This window comes from Anser anser, assembly GCF_964211835.1.
Source record: "Anser anser genome assembly, chromosome: 1".
Taxonomy (NCBI): Eukaryota; Metazoa; Chordata; class Aves; order Anseriformes; family Anatidae; genus Anser; species Anser anser.
The window spans coordinates 57775249-57796193 of record NC_139720.1 but is presented as its reverse complement, the minus strand read 5'-3'; the positions used below and the strand labels follow the sequence as shown (position 1 = coordinate 57796193).

Below are 20945 nucleotides of genomic sequence, written 5' to 3'. Positions count from 1 at the left end.
TGCCGTTTTCTGTGCTGGCTTTTCAGATGGACTTGAGAGGATACTCTAGTGGAAACTATTCCAGTAGTTCCACAAAACTAATACTCATAACAAGGAATGAAATAAGTAAGTGTGCTATTGCTAGGAAAAACAGATGGAAACAACTGTCTAGGCCCACCTGTTCTGAAATTGCTCAGGATACAGAAAACCATAAATTATATAGTTTTTATACTATTCCGTATGTATAATTTAGTGTATATCTATAGTGTAAATACATAGTGTCAAGTCCTTGCAGACAACATTTTCTATTTCTTCTGGTTGCCTATCCTTCAGCTGACCAGTACTACTTGGCTTGTGAAAGAGGTGATTTAATCAATTAGCTTGCATGTAAGCCAAGCTAATTCCCTCAGGCATGGAGCACTTTGCTGGACAATCTGAGTCACTTCATTGTGCAATCGTGAATAGAAAAGGGGAGAGACATTTGTCAGTCAGTCAACAAATACTCATACTATACACAGTTCCATCATTCACTGCAGGCAGTACATGCATAATCATTCCATTATTTATACCTCTGGCAACCGAGGATGAATAAAAATCACAACACCGTTTACATAAGCCTCTCCTTTAACTTTTTTGTACAAGTCTCACAGTTCCTTCAGAGCAAAGAAAAAGCTCCACAATTTCCATCCGCATAGATCTCCAAGATTTACAAACAACTGTATTGCCTAAAAACTATCTCAGCTTATCCTCTTCATATCCTTTTAACATTTTATGGTTCTTCTAATGGAGTACCACCTGGTTCAGATAAAACTTTCAGCAAAAGTTAATAAAGAAAAACTAAGGCGTCTAGAACAGTTTCATCATTTCTTTCTACAAACATACCAGTATCACATATTCAAATAAGCTGCAAATTGTTTCTAAATCCAAACTTCTCACCTTTCAAGGCGTTAGAAAGAGGCTCTGTGAGGAATATTTTATTTTGATTTTCCATATTGAGCCATCAAGCATTTGTTTCAATCTATATGTTAATGGAGATTGCAATCCTTTTTACCCAATATACAAGAAACCCAATGAGCTTATAAGCATGGCAGTCAATGGAGGCTTGTTGCTGCATCTCCGCAGATCACTCTGGCTTTGCATGATTCCAGTTGCTGCCTCTAGCTTGGTGCTCCAGCAGTCCCTCTTCCCTGGCTCCCTAATTCTCCCCTTTCTCTATGCTCTCTAGTCTGCAGCACACTGAGGCACATGTATCTTTTCCCTTGTTCTGTCAACTGGGAAATAAGACCAGATCAAAAATGGTGTATTGACCAGTAGGTAAGTACAGGATGATATGGCAGAACTGTTGGTATATTCAGCACCCTCTTTAGTCCTCAGAGGGACAATTGCTTTATCACTTCGTGAGCAACAGTCACAGGCCTAGGGCTTAAGGGGCAGCATCACACTAAGGCATGGCTCTGGTTTGGAAAGGCCCATCCAGCCATGGCACTCAGTCTGTACTGGAGAACATGTCCCCTTGGAAGTGAGAAGAGATGGGCACCGGGGCGTTAGTTCTTTTTTTCCCCTGTCTCATGAATCCTCCCCCAAACAGGCAGAAAGAAGTGTCTGGAGCAATGAGGGACACTAAACTATTTTAAAACCTCGATTTCTTTTGAGTTCTTTTCTTCTATTTATTTTATAGTCACTCTTCTCCTACCATAGAATACAATGAACTGGAAGTCCTGTAGTGATTTACTACTGTTAGGTTTCAGGATGCTTTTTTTTTTTTTTTCCAGTAAAAAACCTGTAGCAGCCAGCTAGATACATAAACTGATACAGAGAAAAATCAACCCTTGGCCACATTTCTGTCCTAAGCTGGAACAGTACTTTCTGTAGTGTGACATTCATAGACTAGTTTTTCTTTCCATGCACTTTTACTATCTCCTGGTTACATCTCTACAGTGACATTAACATAGGACAAAATAAACTTTCCAGCTCCATTTTAGAAATAGGAGAGCTATAGAATTATGTGGAGATTGATATCCTTAAAGAGCTGCAGCTACTCACAAACAAGGAAAAGCTGCTGGATGATGTTAAATCAAGGACAGCCTTGGCTGCAATGAGCATGAGGCTGGAGTTTCAGATCCTGAGAGGAGTAAGCAAGACAAAGAACAGAATTACAGCTGTAGACTTCAGATGTGCAGATTTCAGGAGCCTGCTTGGCAGGATCTGTGGGAAATTGCCCTGGAGAGCAGAGGCCCAGAAGAGCTGGCTAATCTTCAAGGACAACCTCCTCAGAGCACAAGAACAGTCCATTGCAATGTTCAGACAGTTAAGCAAGTGTGGCAGAAGGCCAGAGTGGACGAACATGGAGCTCTTGAGTGAACTCAAATACAAAAAGGAAGCATACAGAAGATGGAAACTGGGATCAGCTACTTGGAATGAACACAAAGGCATTCCTTGCACATGTAGGAATGAAGTCAGGAAAGCCAAAGCTCATTTGGAGCTGAAACAAGTGTGGGAGGTGAAGGGCAACAAGAAACGTTTCTGTAAATACATCAACAACAAAAGGAAGGCTAAGATGAGTGTGGGCCCATTGCTCAGGGGGCCAAGTGACTGGTGACAAGAGATGTAGAGAAAGCCATTTTCATTTGCAAGATCTGTTGTGAGGACTCCCAGGTCCCTGGGCTCCTTGCAGAGTCTGTGGGAGTGAGGTATTATCTGCAGCAGAGGAAGACAGAATTTATGTTGTCCCACACACAAATCCATGGGACCTGACAGGATGCATCCAAAGGTGCTGCACAGCTGATGTCAGCAAGAAGCTGCTATCACCTTTGAAAAGTCATGGCAGTCAGAAGTTCCTCATGACTGAAAAAAAGGCAGACATCACACTTGTCTTCATGAAGGGCAAGAAGGATGTTTCAGGGAAATACAGGACAGTCAGTCTCACCTCAGTCCCTGAAAAGGACATGGAGCAAAATATCTTAGAAGACATTTCTAAAGCACATGAAGGTAACTGGAAACAGCCTGCACAGGTATTCCCTGTCGGGGCTGATCATGTCGGACCAACCTCGCTACTTTCTGAGATGAGCTGAGTGGTTCTGTGGATGAGGGGAGGGCAGTGGATGTTGTCTACCTTGATTTCATTAAGGCCTTTCAAACAGTATCAATTAGTCTCAACACTAAATTGGTGACATACAGGCTAGAGAAGGTAGGTTGGAAACTGTCTCCACTACCAGAATGAGAGTTGTGATCAGCAAAGTCCAAATATTGACTGGCAACCACTGGATGTCCCACGGGAATCAGTACTGTGACCAATGCCTTCGCTGATGACCTAGATGAGGGGACAGAGTCTGTTCTTGGGAAGTTTGTGCTCAACACCAAACTGGGGGGAGCAGTCGATATGCTGGAGAGCAGGGCTGCAATTCAGAGGAAGCTGGATGAGCTGTAGAAGTAGGCTGACAGGAACCACATAAAGTTCAACAAGAGAAGCATGAAGTCTTGAATCTGTGAAGGAGTAAAGGGAGTAATGCCCTGCATCAGTAGAGGCTTGGGGCTGTTTAGAAAGCAGCTCTGCAGAAAGGGTCTCGGAGTCTTAGTGGACAAGTTGAACATAAAGCTGCAGGATCCAGGTAAGTGATCCTTACTCTCTATTTGGCACTTGCAAGACTGTGTTTGAAGTACTGTGTCCACTTTGGGCTCCCCAGTACAAGAAGGATATTGACATCCTGGATCAAGCCCAGCAGGTGTCATGAAAATGGTTAGGGGGCTGGAGAACATGACCTACTAGGAGAGTCTGAAAGACCAAGTCTGTTCAGCTTGGGGAGAAGGCCTGCACGACCTTTTTGTTGTCTACAACTTCCTGATGTGAGGATACAGAGAAGACGGGGACAGACTCTTCTTGAAAGTGCATGGTGGTGGGACAAAAGGCAATGAAGCTAAGTTGGAACATGGGAAATTCTGATTAGATATCAGAAAAAAATTTACTCTGAGGTGGGTTAAATAGCAAAGCAGGTTGCCCAGAGAGGTTGTGGAATCTCTGTCCTTGGAGGTATTTAAGACTCACCTGGAAATAGCCCTCAGCAACTTGGTCTACCTAGTCCTATTCTTAGCTGGTCTCTGGACTAGATCTGGAGGTTACTTACAACATAAATTATGATTCTGTAGTTCTATGATAATTCACTGGATTTCATAATCTGTTCCCACTCATGGAATACAGTTACAAAGGGAAACACAGTGAAAATATTACAAAGAATAAGGTCTCACTCTATATAAAGTTTTGCTAACACTAATGGAGATAAGTTGAACAATGCAACAACTGGTATCTGAAATTAATAAACATTGGTGTTTATAGCACTAGCAAAAAGAACCACTCACTCCTTTCCATCATACTGCAACAAGTTTTCTAAAATATCAATAACAGTCAGCTACACCTGTTATACTAAAAAACAAGATTCAGTTCATGAAAAGTGACAAAACACCAAAAATAGTGACCAAGAGCCATGCTTCTAATCTTATAGCAACTACTCCATACAAGCCAACAGAAGGAAGACTTCGTTTTTCTCTATTGTTGTTTGAAAATAAAGGGACATTAGGATTGACTGTGAAGGTCCTCATCTTCCCCTTCCTCGTGTTTGTAGTGAACATCAGTGAAAATCAACAGATGACCCTGAGGAAAGAAGAACATGTAAATTTCAGATGGACATATTCAAAGTTAGTAGATTCCACGGTAAACCCCTCAGCACTGCAGGAGATAAGGGTAGCTTTATGCTTCCTGCAATTTAATTGACCTCAGTGTATGAACAGGCTCTAATGTGAGTTAACACACCCCTCCAGAAGGCTGGGTAATGCTAACCCCAGGTTGCCTCTTAGCACTACAGAAAGGGCAGAGTAGAGAGAACTCACGCACTCAAAGCTCCTAAGACCTACTGGGGACAGCAGAGCTATCCCTGTGGTGTTTTCACTTTGTTGGCATTCCCCAAAGGGCTAGAGAACCCTTTATAACCTACAATTACCCAAAGCGCCCTAAGGTGGTGGTGGTAGTGGGGTGCATCCAAAGTCTGGATTTTAAATCTAGTGTATAGTTACACTAAAGCTTTACTATTAACTACATTTAGAAACCCGACATGACAATACACACAAATTCACAGGCCTGAAAAATAAGCATTTTTCTTGAACAAGAAATTGTGATTCTCACCTGATTCATTTTTATTACAGGTCCAATCAGGGTAGTGTGGGCGAAGTTAGGAATAGGAAATCCTTTTCCTAGTTTATCTTAGAAAAGGACAAATACAAATATATCTTTAGGTAATAATAAAATACACTTCAGAAGCATCTTTCAGTAGGAACTAAACTAGTTTTACAGTTTCCCTTTAATCAGCCATCACTGTGCCTCTGCAAGGGAGCTGTTACTTGTGTTTGCTAAAAATTTAAAAAGTCCTGTGAAAAAGTAGCACTCTTACATCTCTCAGCTGTATGACAATGGGACCTGACTGCCTCCGCTCCTTTTCAGATTAACTGCCCCATGGGATTTGTTTTCTGCTGTTTCCCATTCTGACTTATTCTCTCTTCCTTTCATTTTCTTCTCTACCTTACCCTTTAATCCTTCAGTCCCTCTTATTCTCATTTATCCCTACTTTCGTGGATCAAGTCCCAGCTTTACTGCTACATGCTTTTCCAGCCATCTGACTTTTGTGTCTCTTCTTTCCATTCTTCCCTTCTCCTCATTAATATCTCACCTCCTTCCTCAGCAGTCTCTTTGGTTCTGTTTACCCCATGGGTACCTTCTGTACTCTTCAATCTGTTTCTTTCCACCTTTACCTCCTTCTTCATCATCCTTCACTGTCTGTATCCCACTGAGCCCATTTTCTACTTTGTCCTGCCTAGGGCAGCAGGGGAGTGCAAAGGCAGAGGGAAGTGCTAACGTTCCTGATGCTATCCTGTAGCCCCCAGGATGCAGATGTGATTCTGAGCTTCCCAAGTCTGGGCCCTTCTGTGGTCATGGCTTGACTCTGTGGGGATGAGACTCAGGCATGTCTCATCTCTGCTGCTGCACTGCATTCAGTGAGAAGAAAACCCAGGCTCAGCATTCGGAAGGATGCTGAGACTCACTCTGTTCCAGCCCTTGCCTGATTCAGGTGATTGAGAGTCCAGCACAGAGCAGACCAGTCCAGATTTAGCCAAACTGACAAAAAACCTCCTGTAACATTCTTTAAAACTGGGCACTCCCTTTCACAGTTTCAGTCTTGCTTTCCCACCAACTGTACTCAGGAACTGGCCACGATCCTTACCATTGATTACTGGGATCACTACATTCCGTAAAGCGTGAGACAGAAAATTCTTTACCAGTGAGACCTGCAGTAAGGGGGAAAACACATTTGGTGATTATTGTGTGATGCCTATGGGATTGTAACCTGAGGATGGAGATGGAGGGTTAGAACTGAAGTAACATGCAAGAACACCAGAACAGAAATTGGCAAAGAAAATCTCAGGTTAAAAAGAACTTTTTTTTGTTTTAAGTTGCATTTGGACAACGCAAAATTTACAAGGCAACGGGGTGGGGTGTTCACATTTCTTGCAATATAAGTGATTTTTTTTCTGTATGTCAGGTATCTGGGATCAACCTTAACTGTAAGAATATGATCTGTTTAACCTCATCTCAGCTTCCAAGTCTCAGTTCTCAGAACTGAATTTCGTTCTGTGTGGCAAGAACTGCCCCTGTTCCGGTGCTCTGTCTTCAGCTACCGTGATTAGCATTTTCCTCCCACCACTTAAAGATGTAGGTTGGGCTGAGCTGCTGCAGAGTCACCCTGACCACTTCTCAGCCTATGGTGAAAGATCTAACCAGTGGCTTGCTGTTTCTTTTAACCCCTATTTTTTACTCCCTTTTTATTTGTTTGAAGTGATTCAAGATATTTGAAACTGAGCTTAAGCTTGACTTTGTACTTACTCCTACTGCTAGGCCTTCTTAATCCACCTGTAAATTCAGGTTGGCTGACAAACAGCTAGAAGATGTTCTAGCCCCATGCTTGCCTTTGTGTTGCTGGATACAGAAAGAAGCAAAATCAACTAGCTTGCTAGGTCATGCAGCCCCAGGCCTCTCTGTTTCAACTAATATTACTTGGTAATAACAACATTTGCTGCTTCTGATGAGAAAGAAAACACTCCAGGAGGTATTTCCTCTTACTGGAAAGAAAAAGAGAAGCAGAGAATATACTATTTCAAAGCAGAAAGAGCAATGGCAGATGATATCCAAGTCAGACCAAGAATTTTCCAGCAACAAGTTTTGTTGAATTGCTTTTATCTCTGAAGAGATCAGGTACCTTTCCTAGGCACTGAAGCCATCAACTTACCTCAGAGAAGCCAAGAGTAGTATTCAACAGGGAGAACTGGAGCCTAAGGGGAAGAAGCAAAAGAAAAGGATTGAGAGAAAGGATGAAGGCACAAGTTATGCACAGCCACTGCTTGAAGATGAAAGACCATCTGAAGTGAACAGTCTTGAAGAAACACACCTTTGCAGTCCAGAAAAAAAAAAAAGAAAAAGAAAAAAAAAGAAAAAAAAGATTTTTTTTTAAGTGCTGCATAATGTATGTACAGAAATAAAATGCAAAAGTATAGTAGGCAGTGAGAATTTGCATTTCCTTTTACATCTCATTTGTGCAATTACTGATTTCACGCTAATTCACTTTGCCAAAGACTCTGTTTCCCAACAGCTTTTAATCAAAACTGGCACAACTACAAGTTGGTTGTAGAATTACTAGGATCTTTCTGATAACAATCTCCTTCGACAGTCATGTGTAGTCTTGGGCTGTGACTACAAGACTTGGGAAGAAAAATCTCTCTGGAATTACTACTTCCTGCAATGGCTGAACTGCACATTCCTCAAGTGTTTGTTATGATTTCGATAAACCTCAGGTCGTTGTAAACATAATTCTGGGGAAAACAAACACATAAAAAAGGACAGCATATTGAAGAACACAATCTCATGTCAAAAGCCCTGGCTGAGTGGCAACATTACTTCTTGAACTCATAGGACAGGCTCTGATCACTCCAAGTCCCCTCTTCCTGTTAAAAAGGCCCAGTGATCAAAACTAAGAAAAGGCTGCCTACATTTTTCTTTAATGGAAATGTAATAGGTTAAAAAATATCTGGAATATATTCTGAATATTCTGGAATTCTGCCCCAATGTGGAGTGCAGAACTGCCAAGAAGAAACACAGGTAGGGACTACTTGCTTGAGAGTCTGTGCTTTTACACAACTGTGTCTTTAGGGAGAAAGGAGTTGTAAAATACAGCCCAGTTTGAAGTGTGAATAAAATTTACTGTAAGCCATCTGAGAAGACCCGTAACTGTACATAACCACAAAAACAGCAAGTGTGGTTACTTTGTAGTCTCACTTTTCCCTTCCCCTCATGTAAAGGCATACAAAGCTGGCTGTAGTGCTCTTGTAAAGTGTTTTCATGGTGGCAGTTCTTTTTATGATGCTGACATGGCATGGGAAATACATGTAGAAGGTTTAGAATAAACTACTGAACCCCGTTCTCCAGCATTAGCACAGACTTAAACAGATGCCTTTAAGGTAACTAATACATTGCCATCTTGAGGGGTGTTTAACCTTGAGAAAGGGGTAATATTATGTTGCACAAGACACACAGTTGTTCCCTGGTATTATTATACTTCATCTGCACGATATAGATTAAGCAGTCAGAGTATCTTAGAGCCCCTGTGAGAAAGAGGGTAATTAATGTTCTTTTTCTTACAGTGAAACAAACACTGTCAGACTGACACAATGAAGTTCTGGTAAGTCCTAATGTTGGGATCATTAATGTTGCTTTCTGAATTTTCCTTAGTTACCTCTTCAGAAGTAATGAGATTATCAGCTTCTGTTTGGTTATTGTCAAATCAGCTCTGGTACTTGCTGTCTGCAAGGGAAAAACAAAATAGTGTTCTGTGACTGTATACACAGACAGATACTGTCCTAGATACAGGCGCAAATGTAATTGCTTTTTGTGATTGGAAACACAATGTCTAAACATTTTATTTAGTCAGTATGCGTAGATAGTGAAATCATTTGTGAATTTGCCAGTTTCTGACAGCAACAGGGATTGTCTGAATGACGTGATAGTACTGCCCTGATTGCCTCCTTATCATTAGGATCATTTAAATTCCTGCATGGCTGACATAATTGGTTCATTTTCAACCTAATGAAGAGAGTCATGGGGACACATTGAACTGTTTTATAACAAATAAATTAGGAAGACTGGGAATCAGATAATCACTTATATATAGTAAAATTTATTCTTGAATAATCACTCAACACCCCACATGGAAAGAAGAGCTTTCATAAATAGCTTCTTGTACCTGCATATTAAATTCTACAATATGTAGTGCATCTTTCCTCCCCGTGAAATGCAACAGAACAGTATACATTTTTGTGAAGGAATTGGAAAATCCCTGTGTGATTTGTTCAGCTCCAGCACTGAATGTTACCTTCTAGTTCATGCTACTTACTAGATTCCCTGTAAAGATGTGCTGGGAAGTTGAATTTGGCAGAACAGCAAACACTTCTACACAGCCAGAGATCTGTAGGCTGCATCTGTCCGCCTGCAAACTGACCACAGGTGGTGATGTAGCCATCAGTTTCAGAAGCACTGGGCATGCTGTTACATAATGCAGAGTAATCTGTGGGGTTTCAAAGAGAAGAAGAGATTGAATGTGGCGTTCCTGCACCTTAGGCTTTTCTTAAACTATAGTTTCTGTGGCTACATCATAATCAGGTGTTATATAGCAATACAGTTAATTAAACTAGATTCAAAATACTCCATTTCAATTACACCAAGTTAAATGTTTAAATTAGTATGGCATATACTCTGAGTTTCAGAGCTCATAAACAATGAAGCTTTAGACACACCAATATTGAACATATCTGAAGAAATAATTTAAGTGACTTCAGACGGAGGGGACTGGCAACACATGTTAAAGAAATGAGTGATTCATGTAAATAAAAAAGTAATGACCCTGCCAATATAAAGAATTTGGAAGAGAGGTAGCCTTCCAGAACAGCCAATTTTCTGAAAAATAGAGAAACTCCTAGAGGACAAAACTTTAGTTTACAGTGCCATAGATGACTAATTTCATAAATTCATAGCAAATGTTGTCGCGTTAGGAATTGTTAAAGCATCTCATAGTATCTTAATGACTTGCATCACATTTATAAACTGTGCTCCTCATGACCATTACTTCCCATTGGATATAATCTCCAGCAGCCAGCAGATATCTTGACGTAGAGAAGTCAGGCTGCCAAGAACAGCGATGCCTGGAAAGGAGACTGATTTCCCTGAAGATGTCTACTACATACTCTTTTTAATTATTTCAGAGACTGAGAGCAAATTTGGCACTTATGGGGGCAGAGAATGACTTCAGAGTAGTGTGACATAGTTAAGAAGAACATAGAGCTATGAGGGGCCAGACATGTACGTTTGAATCTTCCACTACGCGTAAACCAGCTCAGTTTCCTTATCTCCTCCAAATTTTTGCAAATGAGCTAGTACACAGACGATATCCACAGGACACATCAGCTACCATTCTTTCTTAAAAGGTCTGTACAAGCAGAAGTACCCACCTCAGGAACAAAATCTTTAAGTATGGCTGTATTTAGGTTAAATGTAGCAGCAAGCTGTAAACAAATTAAATAAATTAGATCACAGAATCATAGAATCATTAGGGTTGGAAAAGACCTCCAAGATCACCTGGTCCAACCGTCCCCCTACCACCAATGTCACCCACTAAACCACGTCCCGAAGCACCACGTCCAACCTTTACTTAAACACTCCCAGTGATGGTGACTCCACCACCTCCCTGGGCAACCTGTTCCAATGTCTGACTACTCTTTATGAGAAGAAATTTCCCCTTATTTCCAACCTGACATCATTATATGAGCTTGAAAATGAGGTTTTCCTTGAAAAAACATACTCTGTTTACTTTGTTTTTAAATAAACCATGTTTTAATTTAGCATTTCCTTGCCCCAACATCATTCTTAGGGAAGCGAGTGTTCTGCAGGACAGAAGAGTGACAGACTTCTTTCTCATGGACTTCTTTCTCATGTCTCTGGGTCACTGACCAAATAGTGAGTAGACATTATTCTTTGAAAGAAGCGACGTGGCATGCTGCTTACTTCCTGCCTTTGGGACTTTCTTGGATGGAATATACTGAATCTGTTGGAGACAAGACTCAAAAACCTCATTTGCCCTTTAGCTGCTGACCACTATGACAGTGTTTGTCAGTGCCATTTGTGTCACCACTTTTTATAAAGGCTTTCTTAGCAATGTTTCAATTAGGAAAACTTCACGGAATCCCAGTCTACTGTCACTGTGGAAACAGCATTTCTGGGAGAAGTCTTATACGTTCTTCACCTGCAACTGAAAGGTTAGTTTCCTTGTACCTTCTTCTTGCCTTGTTCTGCTGCTAAATCTGAGGGTTTATTCTAGCTCTCAGCACAGCCAATACATTTGTTGTGGGCCTCTATGCAGCAGACCGTGGCTTAAGTACGCTTTTTCCTATTTTACGTTTTCCTCTCCTATTTGTATCTCATGTAGAGAAAAGCTTTCTTTGGTTCTTTCTGCCATCCCTTGCACACTGACTCTGTGACATTTGTATCTGTCACTCCTTGCCTAGAGCTGCCAGCAAACCCAGGTCTGAGGGAGGCTTTGACTATCTAAAATGATGAAATATGGAATGAATGTCCTGGATCACTCTTACAAGTGGTAGAAGCATGACCCAGATCTGTGTGAAATGGCAAACCCAATGTATTAATCTCCTTTGCTGACTATCCATGCTCCTGATATTTGCAATTCTGCTACATGCAAATTACACTCACCTCTTTGGAAATGGTGATGTTAAAGGCCCCTGCTCTGTAGTAAGCCAGTGAAGCAGACTTAAGAAAATAATTGGAGACTCCCAGGTAGAGCATGGAATCACCACGATTTGAGAGACCAAATGGAGCTGGCACAAAGGGAGGGTCTGTGTGATTTCCTACTGGATAAACTGTGCCCTGCAATGAGTTATTAACAAATATTTCTACTTATAAACATTTGTATTTGTCAGAATGCATTAGCAGTGGTTCAACAGAAAGAATTCTTATTCCATCTTCTTACCTGAAGAAAAACTTGATATTAAAGAAAACCTGAAGCAAGCAAGCGAGTTGATTATATGCCCTGAAAATCAGCAAATGAAAGTACTTTTGGAAAAACACAGGAATCACAGAAAAAAACTGGCTTCTGCCCTTTCTAAATTTGAATTTGAGCATTCAGGTGAATATTCTGAACTGCTACCATGAGAGAGAAAAAAAATCCTCTTGAACAGAATTTTCTCTCTCTTGTTACAAAGATATATTTGTTAACTTAATTCTAAGAGTGACATTCAACTAAAATCTTCAGGAACCCCTCCCCACACTCCAAAAGCACTGGAAGTAGTTTAAGAGAGGGACACAAAGGAACCTTTTAAACCACCTAACTCTAAAACGAGAGTTGAGAGTTGGAAGATAGCAACTCAAAAACATTAAAAATCAGCCTGATCCAAGGAACACTGAAGGCTAATAACTTTCTTACCTTATTAATAACTGACTAAGACTCATCTGGTATCTCATCACGGGTGTCAGCTTAAAAAGCTTATCCTGTAAGTTCTAGCTATCTACAACAGCTGAATAATAATTGCTTAGTACTGTTAAGCTGTGTATACCCCGTTTGTAGAGTATTATTATTTTTATTTTTTTTTAGATGGTAACAGTTGTTTGAACAGAATAACCAGAGGGAGAGTTTCAACTGTAACTCTAGCACATCTATCTAAAGTGAAGCCACTTTGAGAGCAATAGGGAGGTCTCTTCCAACCTAGATGATTCTGTGATGCTGTGATTATTGAAGCTGCTGGAACAACTGGGTGTTGCTGGGATATCTCTTGCCAGGGAACGTGAAAAACAAATGAAGAAGGACCTGCTATGTGCTGCTCAAGAACTCTTTGTGAAAAGTCTTTTTTTGGGGTGTGACTGTACATAAACAAGACCTAAGTCATCCCACAACAAATACTCAGAATTGCAGTCACATTGGTAGCCATCATGGATTATATATCACTGATTATAAAGCACCTCTGAAGAAGTTCCAACTCTGAAATAATTTAATTCTAAATAATAACTTTGGTTAATTAACCAATGCAGTTATTTTATTAAATAAACAATTGTATCTGGTTTCTAAAATGGCTGTTACCCAAAACGTCCAAATGTCTTATGGCTTTTCTAATTAAATAGCAGAGAGGCTGAGTAAGACTGTAGTGAAAGAAAATGAATCAATTCAAAAGAGTATCAGAAGAGTCTTAGAGAGCACAGAAATATTAATGGCAAATTACCTTCAAATCCAAGTTAATGTGTGATTTCAAGACTGCTGGAGAACTAACTAGGGAATAGTCTATTTGTGCAAAGGCATCTATCTGGCTTAAGACTAGAAAAATAATGGACAAAAACAAAACAAGCATTATTACAAAAATATCACAAACTGCTTTTGTTTAGTTAAAGGCAAAGATGTTCTAGAAATTATGAATCTGAAGAAGGAGAACAGTGGGAGAAGGAAGAAGAAAGTTTAAAAAAATGTTTTAAGGGAAAAAGGGAGAGTATCCCCTCAGAGAAAGTCACCAATTCCTCCAGCTGAAGGCATGGTTCTCTTGTTTCACAACTGAATACACCCCTCAGAAATCTGCTTCCATGCAGTAAAAGAAATACCTAGGCAGGGTCCCCTTTTTTTGTTATTTGTTTGCACAAAAGAAATAAAATTCTATATGGTTAGTTAAATAATACTACATAGTACTAAATACTTTGGAAGATGACGTTTGCACATTTTTATGCATATCAGTGTTGAAGACAAGAGATGTTTGCTCACAACAATAGAGTGCTCTTTATCAGACAGTATGATTGAAGACCTTTTTTCTGAAAGGTGCTCACATGCAACTTCAGACTGATTGCTGTTTCTGATTGCATTGTAGGTCTGTTCATACCGCAAATACAATCAGATGGTTTTAAAGAGAAATGGTGAATTCACACAGAGATTATTAACTCCTCAGTATGACAGCACAGCCTGAAGTGTTTGGGTAACAACTGTGTAAGATAATGTTCTTGATGACCATGATCTTCAGTAATATTTGCCAGTGCTTGGCACATGGTGGGTATAAGCCATTGTAGGAAAAAACAATTTCTACATACACTGCTTCTGAATATGAAGCTGATAACAGCTATATCCACAATGCAAATTGAAATGTTTTGAAGAGCAGAAACAAATTATCTGACATGAATTATACAACAGCAGAATTACATAAATTTGAATTGGTGAAAGCTACAGTTAGATATTCTTAGTCTTGGAAAAAAAAAAGAAAGAAAAGTTGTGGGATACTTATTGATTATAATCATGAAAATCCTACATGCTTTTTGAACATATTTATCTATTGTCTCCATGTCTCTACAAGAGTGACACAGGAATTGTTACTGATGTGAACAGAAATATGTTAAGGTGACACTGTCATCCTGCAGCATTTTATTATCTCACTGAAGACAAGTTTAAAACAAGATATGATAAGTTTGCAAGATCTTGCAGGACTGCAGTGCAGGATGGGATGTTTATTAGCTTTTTAGTGGGTTACTACTTACTCAGGTTTTCTTATGGCCACAGTACCAAGAGCATAAAGGATCAGTGTGAAAATGTTCAGCTTGAAAATCTAAGCTATCTAAGCATGTTCAGCTGGAACAAACTGAGAAGGATTACAGGTGACCTGCTATGAGCATAGAAGAAACCTGAATATTGTATATAAGGTTCTTGCAAGAGATTTCTAAGAGTCTGGAACAGGATAAGGTACAGAAAAATGGCTCTGTTTTTATCCCTTTGCTTTTTTGTGCGGTAAACACAGGAAAGGTTTGGCATCTAACAAAAATGGTACAAACTGAGCACTGTGAAAATTACTTAAAAACCTATTTTCAACAACTCACCCTTATGTTTTCTAAGCTGTACATCCATCATTTGTATTTTGTATTTGATATTTAGGCATAGCTATATGAAAAGAGAGAGACGTCAGTAACGTAAGGTCTGTATTTGAAATCCTCCCTTCACTAGCTGAAATTATCTTTAGAAACTTACATTTTCATCCAATTTGTTTTGAATGGGCTTCTCGAGATAACCAGACAGGAAGCTGGCTATCCAGCTGGAGAAAAGGAAACAAACACAAAGACTTTTTATCATGGATTGAAATCTTTGAAATATAAAATCTACCAGACTGGAACATTAATATCATTTAGATTAATGAAATGCTATTACAGCAATATTGGTAGACTGTACAATTAATTGTTTTTATTAATTTGTGAGTCTCAGAAAAATGCTAGTTGTTCTCAGTCTCATGGGAGCTATTTAGAAGGCGATCTGCAAAGTTGAGAATATTCATGTAAACTTGATGATAACAATTAGCCATATTTTCTCTTTATGTACGACATAAAGCTCTCTAGAAAATCAAAATAACGAGAACTATAAACATTACTTCGCATTTTATTTCGGAATAAAAAGTTTTATTTTTAAATTGTAGGTCAGACTGTAACAATGCATGATCAATCTAGATCCCCTTCTGAATATTTCTATTTGCAATCTTGTACTCTTTAATATACTCAAGCTGCAAATTTTTCATATGCACTATGTCCAGTCAGCTCATTTTTTGGTACATGCTCAGAGAAATGTAGATTAACCACACTTCACACACTCAGCAGAGGAGCCTGTTTTTGAAAACAGACCTTTAAAAACCTATTTTGATAACCTTTGATAATTGTATCCTGTAACTGGATCCCTAAAAGTCAAAATCTGAAAGTGGCTTCATGTGACAAACTCTACTATTTCCCACACAGCAATTAGAAATTCTCCTGTACATACCTAGATCCTCCATTTAACTTGACTTTTACCCTACTAATTCTCAGCTGGCAGTTGTGTAGCAATATGGACAAGTGGCCTGTGCTGTCCCGTGATACTTTGAAGATAACTGCAATAAACAGTCCTGAGATGGACACTGTAATTCTTCCTTGGTCTTTGCTGCTTAGAAAAACAAAACAAAACAAAAGCAGACCATCAGTCAGGGAAACATGTTCTATAAGGCAATAATTCAAGAAACTATCTATAAATCCACTTTGAAAGGACTTCTTGCTTCTACCATCTAGAATGACTGCTTTTTTTTAGGGATTAACATCTATTAGGGACACGCATTGCATTGAAAACAGATTATACGTATGAGTTTCCAGGACGTGATTCATTGAGGCAGGGTCCCTGCTCCAGACCTCCAGGAGCAAAGGGCCTGCCAGGAGATTTTGTGACTGGCAGAGTGCTCTGGGACACTGTAGAGAGGAGGGCAACAGTGAGATCTGGGAACCCAGGGATACCTAAGAATCTAGGATAAGACCCAATTAGTGTAGGACTTGTTAGTGTTAGGACAGAGGTTGGACTAGATGATCTTGGAGGTCTCTTCCAACCTAGACGATTCTGTGATTCTGTGAATTCTTGACCCTGGAAACAGCCCAGGAAGACTGGGTTGTCAAGGGTCTCCCTTGGAAAGCTTATTTTCAGCAGCACCCTCTTATTCTAAGCTGAAAACAATGTGTAGGACTGAAGAATGGGGCATATTTGGGATCTATCTAAATCTACAGCTATGCACAAAACATACTGAGCAGAGAGCATAGAGTGTTCTCTCTGCCCTTCAAAAAGGCAAGAAATCTCCTTCACAACCCTGCACTCCAACAAAGGTGGCTTTGACCTCCTCCCCCAAACCCTGCATGCCAGCTCCCTGTCCCCACTGCAGTTTGTGAAGCCTTCAGAGTTTTATAATTCTGGGGTCCCTTTAGATTATGCCCAGGTCCTTGCCCTTCAGCATGAAGGAGAGGTGGCTTTGTGTTTGGGAACAATTGATTTGCCCTGCTGAACACGGTATCCTTTTCCTCACAATGCTGGTATGACAGAAGGAACAACAGACAGGTTGGGGCCACTGTGACAGCAGTTTCCAGCTGCCAGTACTAAAAACTAAAAATGCAAAGCTGTGTGCTGCTTTGAAATCAGGGCACTGTGAAACTCAGCTTGGTGATCCATCTTTCTTTACTATCTCTCTCACAAATAGAGTGTTGCCTACTGCTGTTATCAGTTACTCCATTAACCCCAATGGTAGAGATTAGCACCTTGCAACCTTTGCTGATACCCCAGATGTTTTAGCTCTCCCTCTCCAAAAAGAAGGAAAACAAAGAAAGAAAGAAAGAAAGAAAGAAAGAAAGAAAGAAAGAAAGAAAGAAAGAAAGAAAGAAAAAAGAAAGAAAGAAAGAAAGAAAGAACGAAAGAAAGAGAAAGAAAGAAAGAGAAAGAAAGAAAGAAAAAGAAAGAAGAAAAAAGAAACGAAAGAGAAAATCTAGAATATTAAAAATCTATAGCAAAAATGCTGAGAAAAAAAAGTGGAAAAATCAGTGTATGATCATGTAATCAGAGACAACCTCATACTGCATAGGCACCTGAAGCCAAGTCAGTTTTCCGCAGTGACCTGAACTGTATAATTTCCTAATTTCCGAGTGTTTGGCATTTTGACAGTACTCTCCTTATAATATGAACACTTTGGAAGACAATATACACTGTACTAGCCAATAGATAATTGGCTACAGAGTCAAAAAAGTAACAAATGTTGTCATCACAAACTCCATGGTTCTGAATATTCATATCATACACAGTCTGGACAAACTGAGCATGCTAACAGTTGTCTGACTTGAGACTTCCCAAAGAGACACACTTCGGTGTAGAATACTTAACCAACCAACCAAACTAAATATTAGTTAGCAGGGAATGTTTCCTTCTTGAGAAGTTCATCTAAACAGACTGCTGTTAAATGATAAAGCATATCTGACTTAAAAAAATTAAAACTAGCAACTAAATTTCTGAATTACTTTCCTAATCCTCTCCCAGAACTGTCTCCCCCACTCCCAAAGCACTGTACAATACTTACAGCAGCCACGTTTCCATTCTCCAGTCTGCACTGATCGTAGCAGAAGCATGTGCCATGGATAGACTAATGCCAATCCCAGGAATAAAGGAAGCAGCAGTTTCTGGGAAATCTACAGCACCAATTCTGAGTCTACAAAAAACAGAACGTGGGATATTAGATTGCAGGTTAGAAGGTTAAGAAGGACTGCTGCTCTTCTGCTGTTACAGGCAAAGTCTATGCTTTGGTAGAAGAATTTTGCAGTATTTCTCAGAAAGTTTAGGAAAGATACTTATACCCGTATACTGAGTAGCATCCTTGGAAAAAGAATCCTTGATATCTGATCAGGGAAAAAGGATGCCTGGCCAAAACTAAAACCTCCTCCTGGGAGAAAAACAAAGTCCTTAAGGGGAAATGTGCTCGCTGGGGGAAATAAGTGTGTATTAAACCCACATGCTACATCTATAAATAAACCCAGGTTGTCTGAATTTGCATTTGCTTAAGAAGATCAAAGTTTCTCTTTCCCCTTCTATATCCCCTTCCTTGCCTCAGCAAAGGGCTCTGTAGTGGCTCCGTATTTCTAAATAAAATCTTAAAGATTTCCCCGTGAAAAGAAATATTTCTGATACTCAAGGATGTTGTCTTGCAATGGGTGTGCTGAATTAAGCTGAACATCATAAAGATATCAGCTGCAACCTTATCACATAGTTGACTTTCCTCATTGTTTCCTGGTATCTGGCAGAGATCTCTGAAACAACTACCTTTAATCTACTTTCCCTGGGGCTGAAGGTACCAGCTAGTTTTAGTTAAAATGACCATAATTTTCCAATAACATCTTGGGCAGCAGTAAGGCTGCGTTTAATAACCTGTTTTCAGTGAGCTAAAATCAGATTGTCTGTTGGGAAGATTTAAAGATCTGGCTGGAAGAATGAATTTGGATTCTGAAGATCATATAATAGTTTAGGTTGGAAAGAACCTTAGGAGATCTTCTGGATCACACTCCTGCTACAAGATGGGCCAGCTCGGGGCCTTGTCCACTTAAGTCTTGAACATCTCCAAGGATAGAGATTCTTCAGTCTCTCTGGGCTCTTGTTGTGGTGCGCCCCAGCATTTTTCCTAACTTCTAATTAGAGTTTTTCTTGATGCCCATCATCGTTTCACTGGGTACTTCCAGGAAGAATCTGGCTCCATATCCTCTATAACCACCATCCAGCAGATGTGGAAGACATGCATTAAGACATCCTACTACCCCCCATAGTCCTTTCTTCTCCAGACTGTCCAAACTCAGCTTTCTTGGATGGGCAAGGATTCAGGTCTCAAGGATGATACAATACAATGAATATTATAATATTAGCAAAATATTAGGTATAGATACAGGACGCAGGCCCTATCCAGCATAAAATCATGAAGTCTCCCAGACTGTTATTTCTTGCCCTGGGTAACTTATAAGGAAAACAAAGTAAAATACTATTGGGCAACAGAGCTTTACTCGGAAGTAGTATTAAAGGATCAGAAGTTACGGTTTTTCAGGTTACAGCCTATTGGAAAAGATTAAACTGGAAGATGGGAATGAAGGCTGTAAAAAACTCTGCTTTTCTATTAGTTTCCTCATTTGGGGATGTTGTAGGAAGCTCCATAAACCTGTTAGTCTACTGGCTGTTCCTAGTACAATGATTTTCCTCAGCAGGAAATAGAAGTGGAGACTTACATAATCAAAATTCTATTTTAGCCGTTGTAAATCTACCCAAAAAGATTCTGCAGAAGCCATCTTCCTGCCTCATCAGCTCAAACGCATCATCCCCATGCACACATATTCATCCTAGCCTTTGTTGATGGCTTTTTCCTCATGAAACAAACTCCTTTCACTGCTACATGTCCTTCATAGTAGCAGATGTTTAATAACACCAGTTCTTCCCTCTTTCCCATCCATTTCACCTGGTGTGTCACAGCCATGCATACAACTGTCCTGCCCCAAAATCTGAGACGAATCGACTAATAAAACAGCTGAAGTGCTCTTTCAGAGGCTTTCTAAAGCTCATCTCTGAGTATGGTATGAGGAAGTACTTTTAAAACAAATCAGTGTTTTGGCAGAGGGAGCAGAGTTAGATGAACCATTATAATTTTGCACTTAGGAAAAAAAATGGCTGCATAATTATTACTATGCAGTAATAATATAATAAACTGTTTCATCCTAGAACTTTGAGATGCATTTCCTTCACTTACTTTGAAATCATATAGTTGATCTTCATAGCTAAGAAACTCTCCTGCCCACTCCAGCCTGGGAAGGTCTCTTTCAATACTGCTTGCTTCAGGAGCTCCATCCCAATCTTCCTGCCTATAAGGGGACAGAGGAAAGCACATACCTTGCAGGCCAGATTCTGGCATGCAAAGGTCCAGATATACTGATAAATAATTTAATCACTTTTAACATAGTTCTTAAAAATGTTCAGTTCTTAAAAACCTTCAGTTCTTAAGCCCTTACCTAGACCTACTTCCAACCCCTTACACATCCACATTTTAGCTTCTATTAGCCCACATACAATTTAACCCAAGATGATTTTGACCTGTATTTTATGTTCCAGAACTCTCATCTGTTTTTTGAAACTGTTATACTTCTTTCACTTCACACACAATGTGAATAGCTTTAGAAACACTTGGTCATCGCGTTTATCTCAGATTATCTTACATCTGTTAAATAAAAAGGCCTGTTAGGTATTTGCAAGATGACTTACATATGTAGTCTTTGCTTTCATAAAAAGTGCCAATATATGCATCTGAAGTGCTGGTATGTAAAATGGAGAACTATCTGAATTGTTGCTTGTATAGAGGAAATTGTTTGAGGTTTAAATCCAACCCTTTAAAATGTTTCCTTCCCTTTTCTTTCAGAGTACATATTTTACAGCATGCTGTAGATCTCTGATTTATTTTGTTACCTTCTTTCCTTACTTAAAGGAATCCGTGTTTTCCTGAATGTT

The 20945-nt window shown here is 39.6% G+C and overlaps 1 protein-coding gene across 2 annotated transcripts; it reads right to left on the bottom strand.

Moving 5' to 3' along the window:
• Positions 1-18: 18 nt before the first annotated feature.
• LOC310898246 (BPI fold-containing family C protein-like) lies at positions 19-20945 on the bottom strand. Of its 2 annotated transcripts, none has more exons than XM_083832881.1 (14): positions 20194-20945; positions 17995-18123; positions 15900-16055; positions 15123-15186; positions 14975-15035; positions 13351-13442; positions 11831-12004; positions 10576-10629; positions 9465-9635; positions 8808-8875; positions 7308-7350; positions 6246-6309; positions 5153-5229; positions 19-4624 (listed from the first exon to the last, which is right to left on the bottom strand). In XM_083832881.1, the coding sequence occupies exons 1-14, from the start codon at positions 20289-20291 to the stop codon at positions 4547-4549; spliced, it is 1329 nt and encodes a 442-aa protein (XP_083689007.1). In that variant the 5' UTR covers positions 20292-20945; the 3' UTR covers positions 19-4546. The 2 variants fall into 2 exon arrangements, with proteins under 2 accessions (XP_083689007.1, XP_083689008.1); XM_083832882.1 differs by lacking the exon at positions 20194-20945 and adding an exon at positions 18269-18736.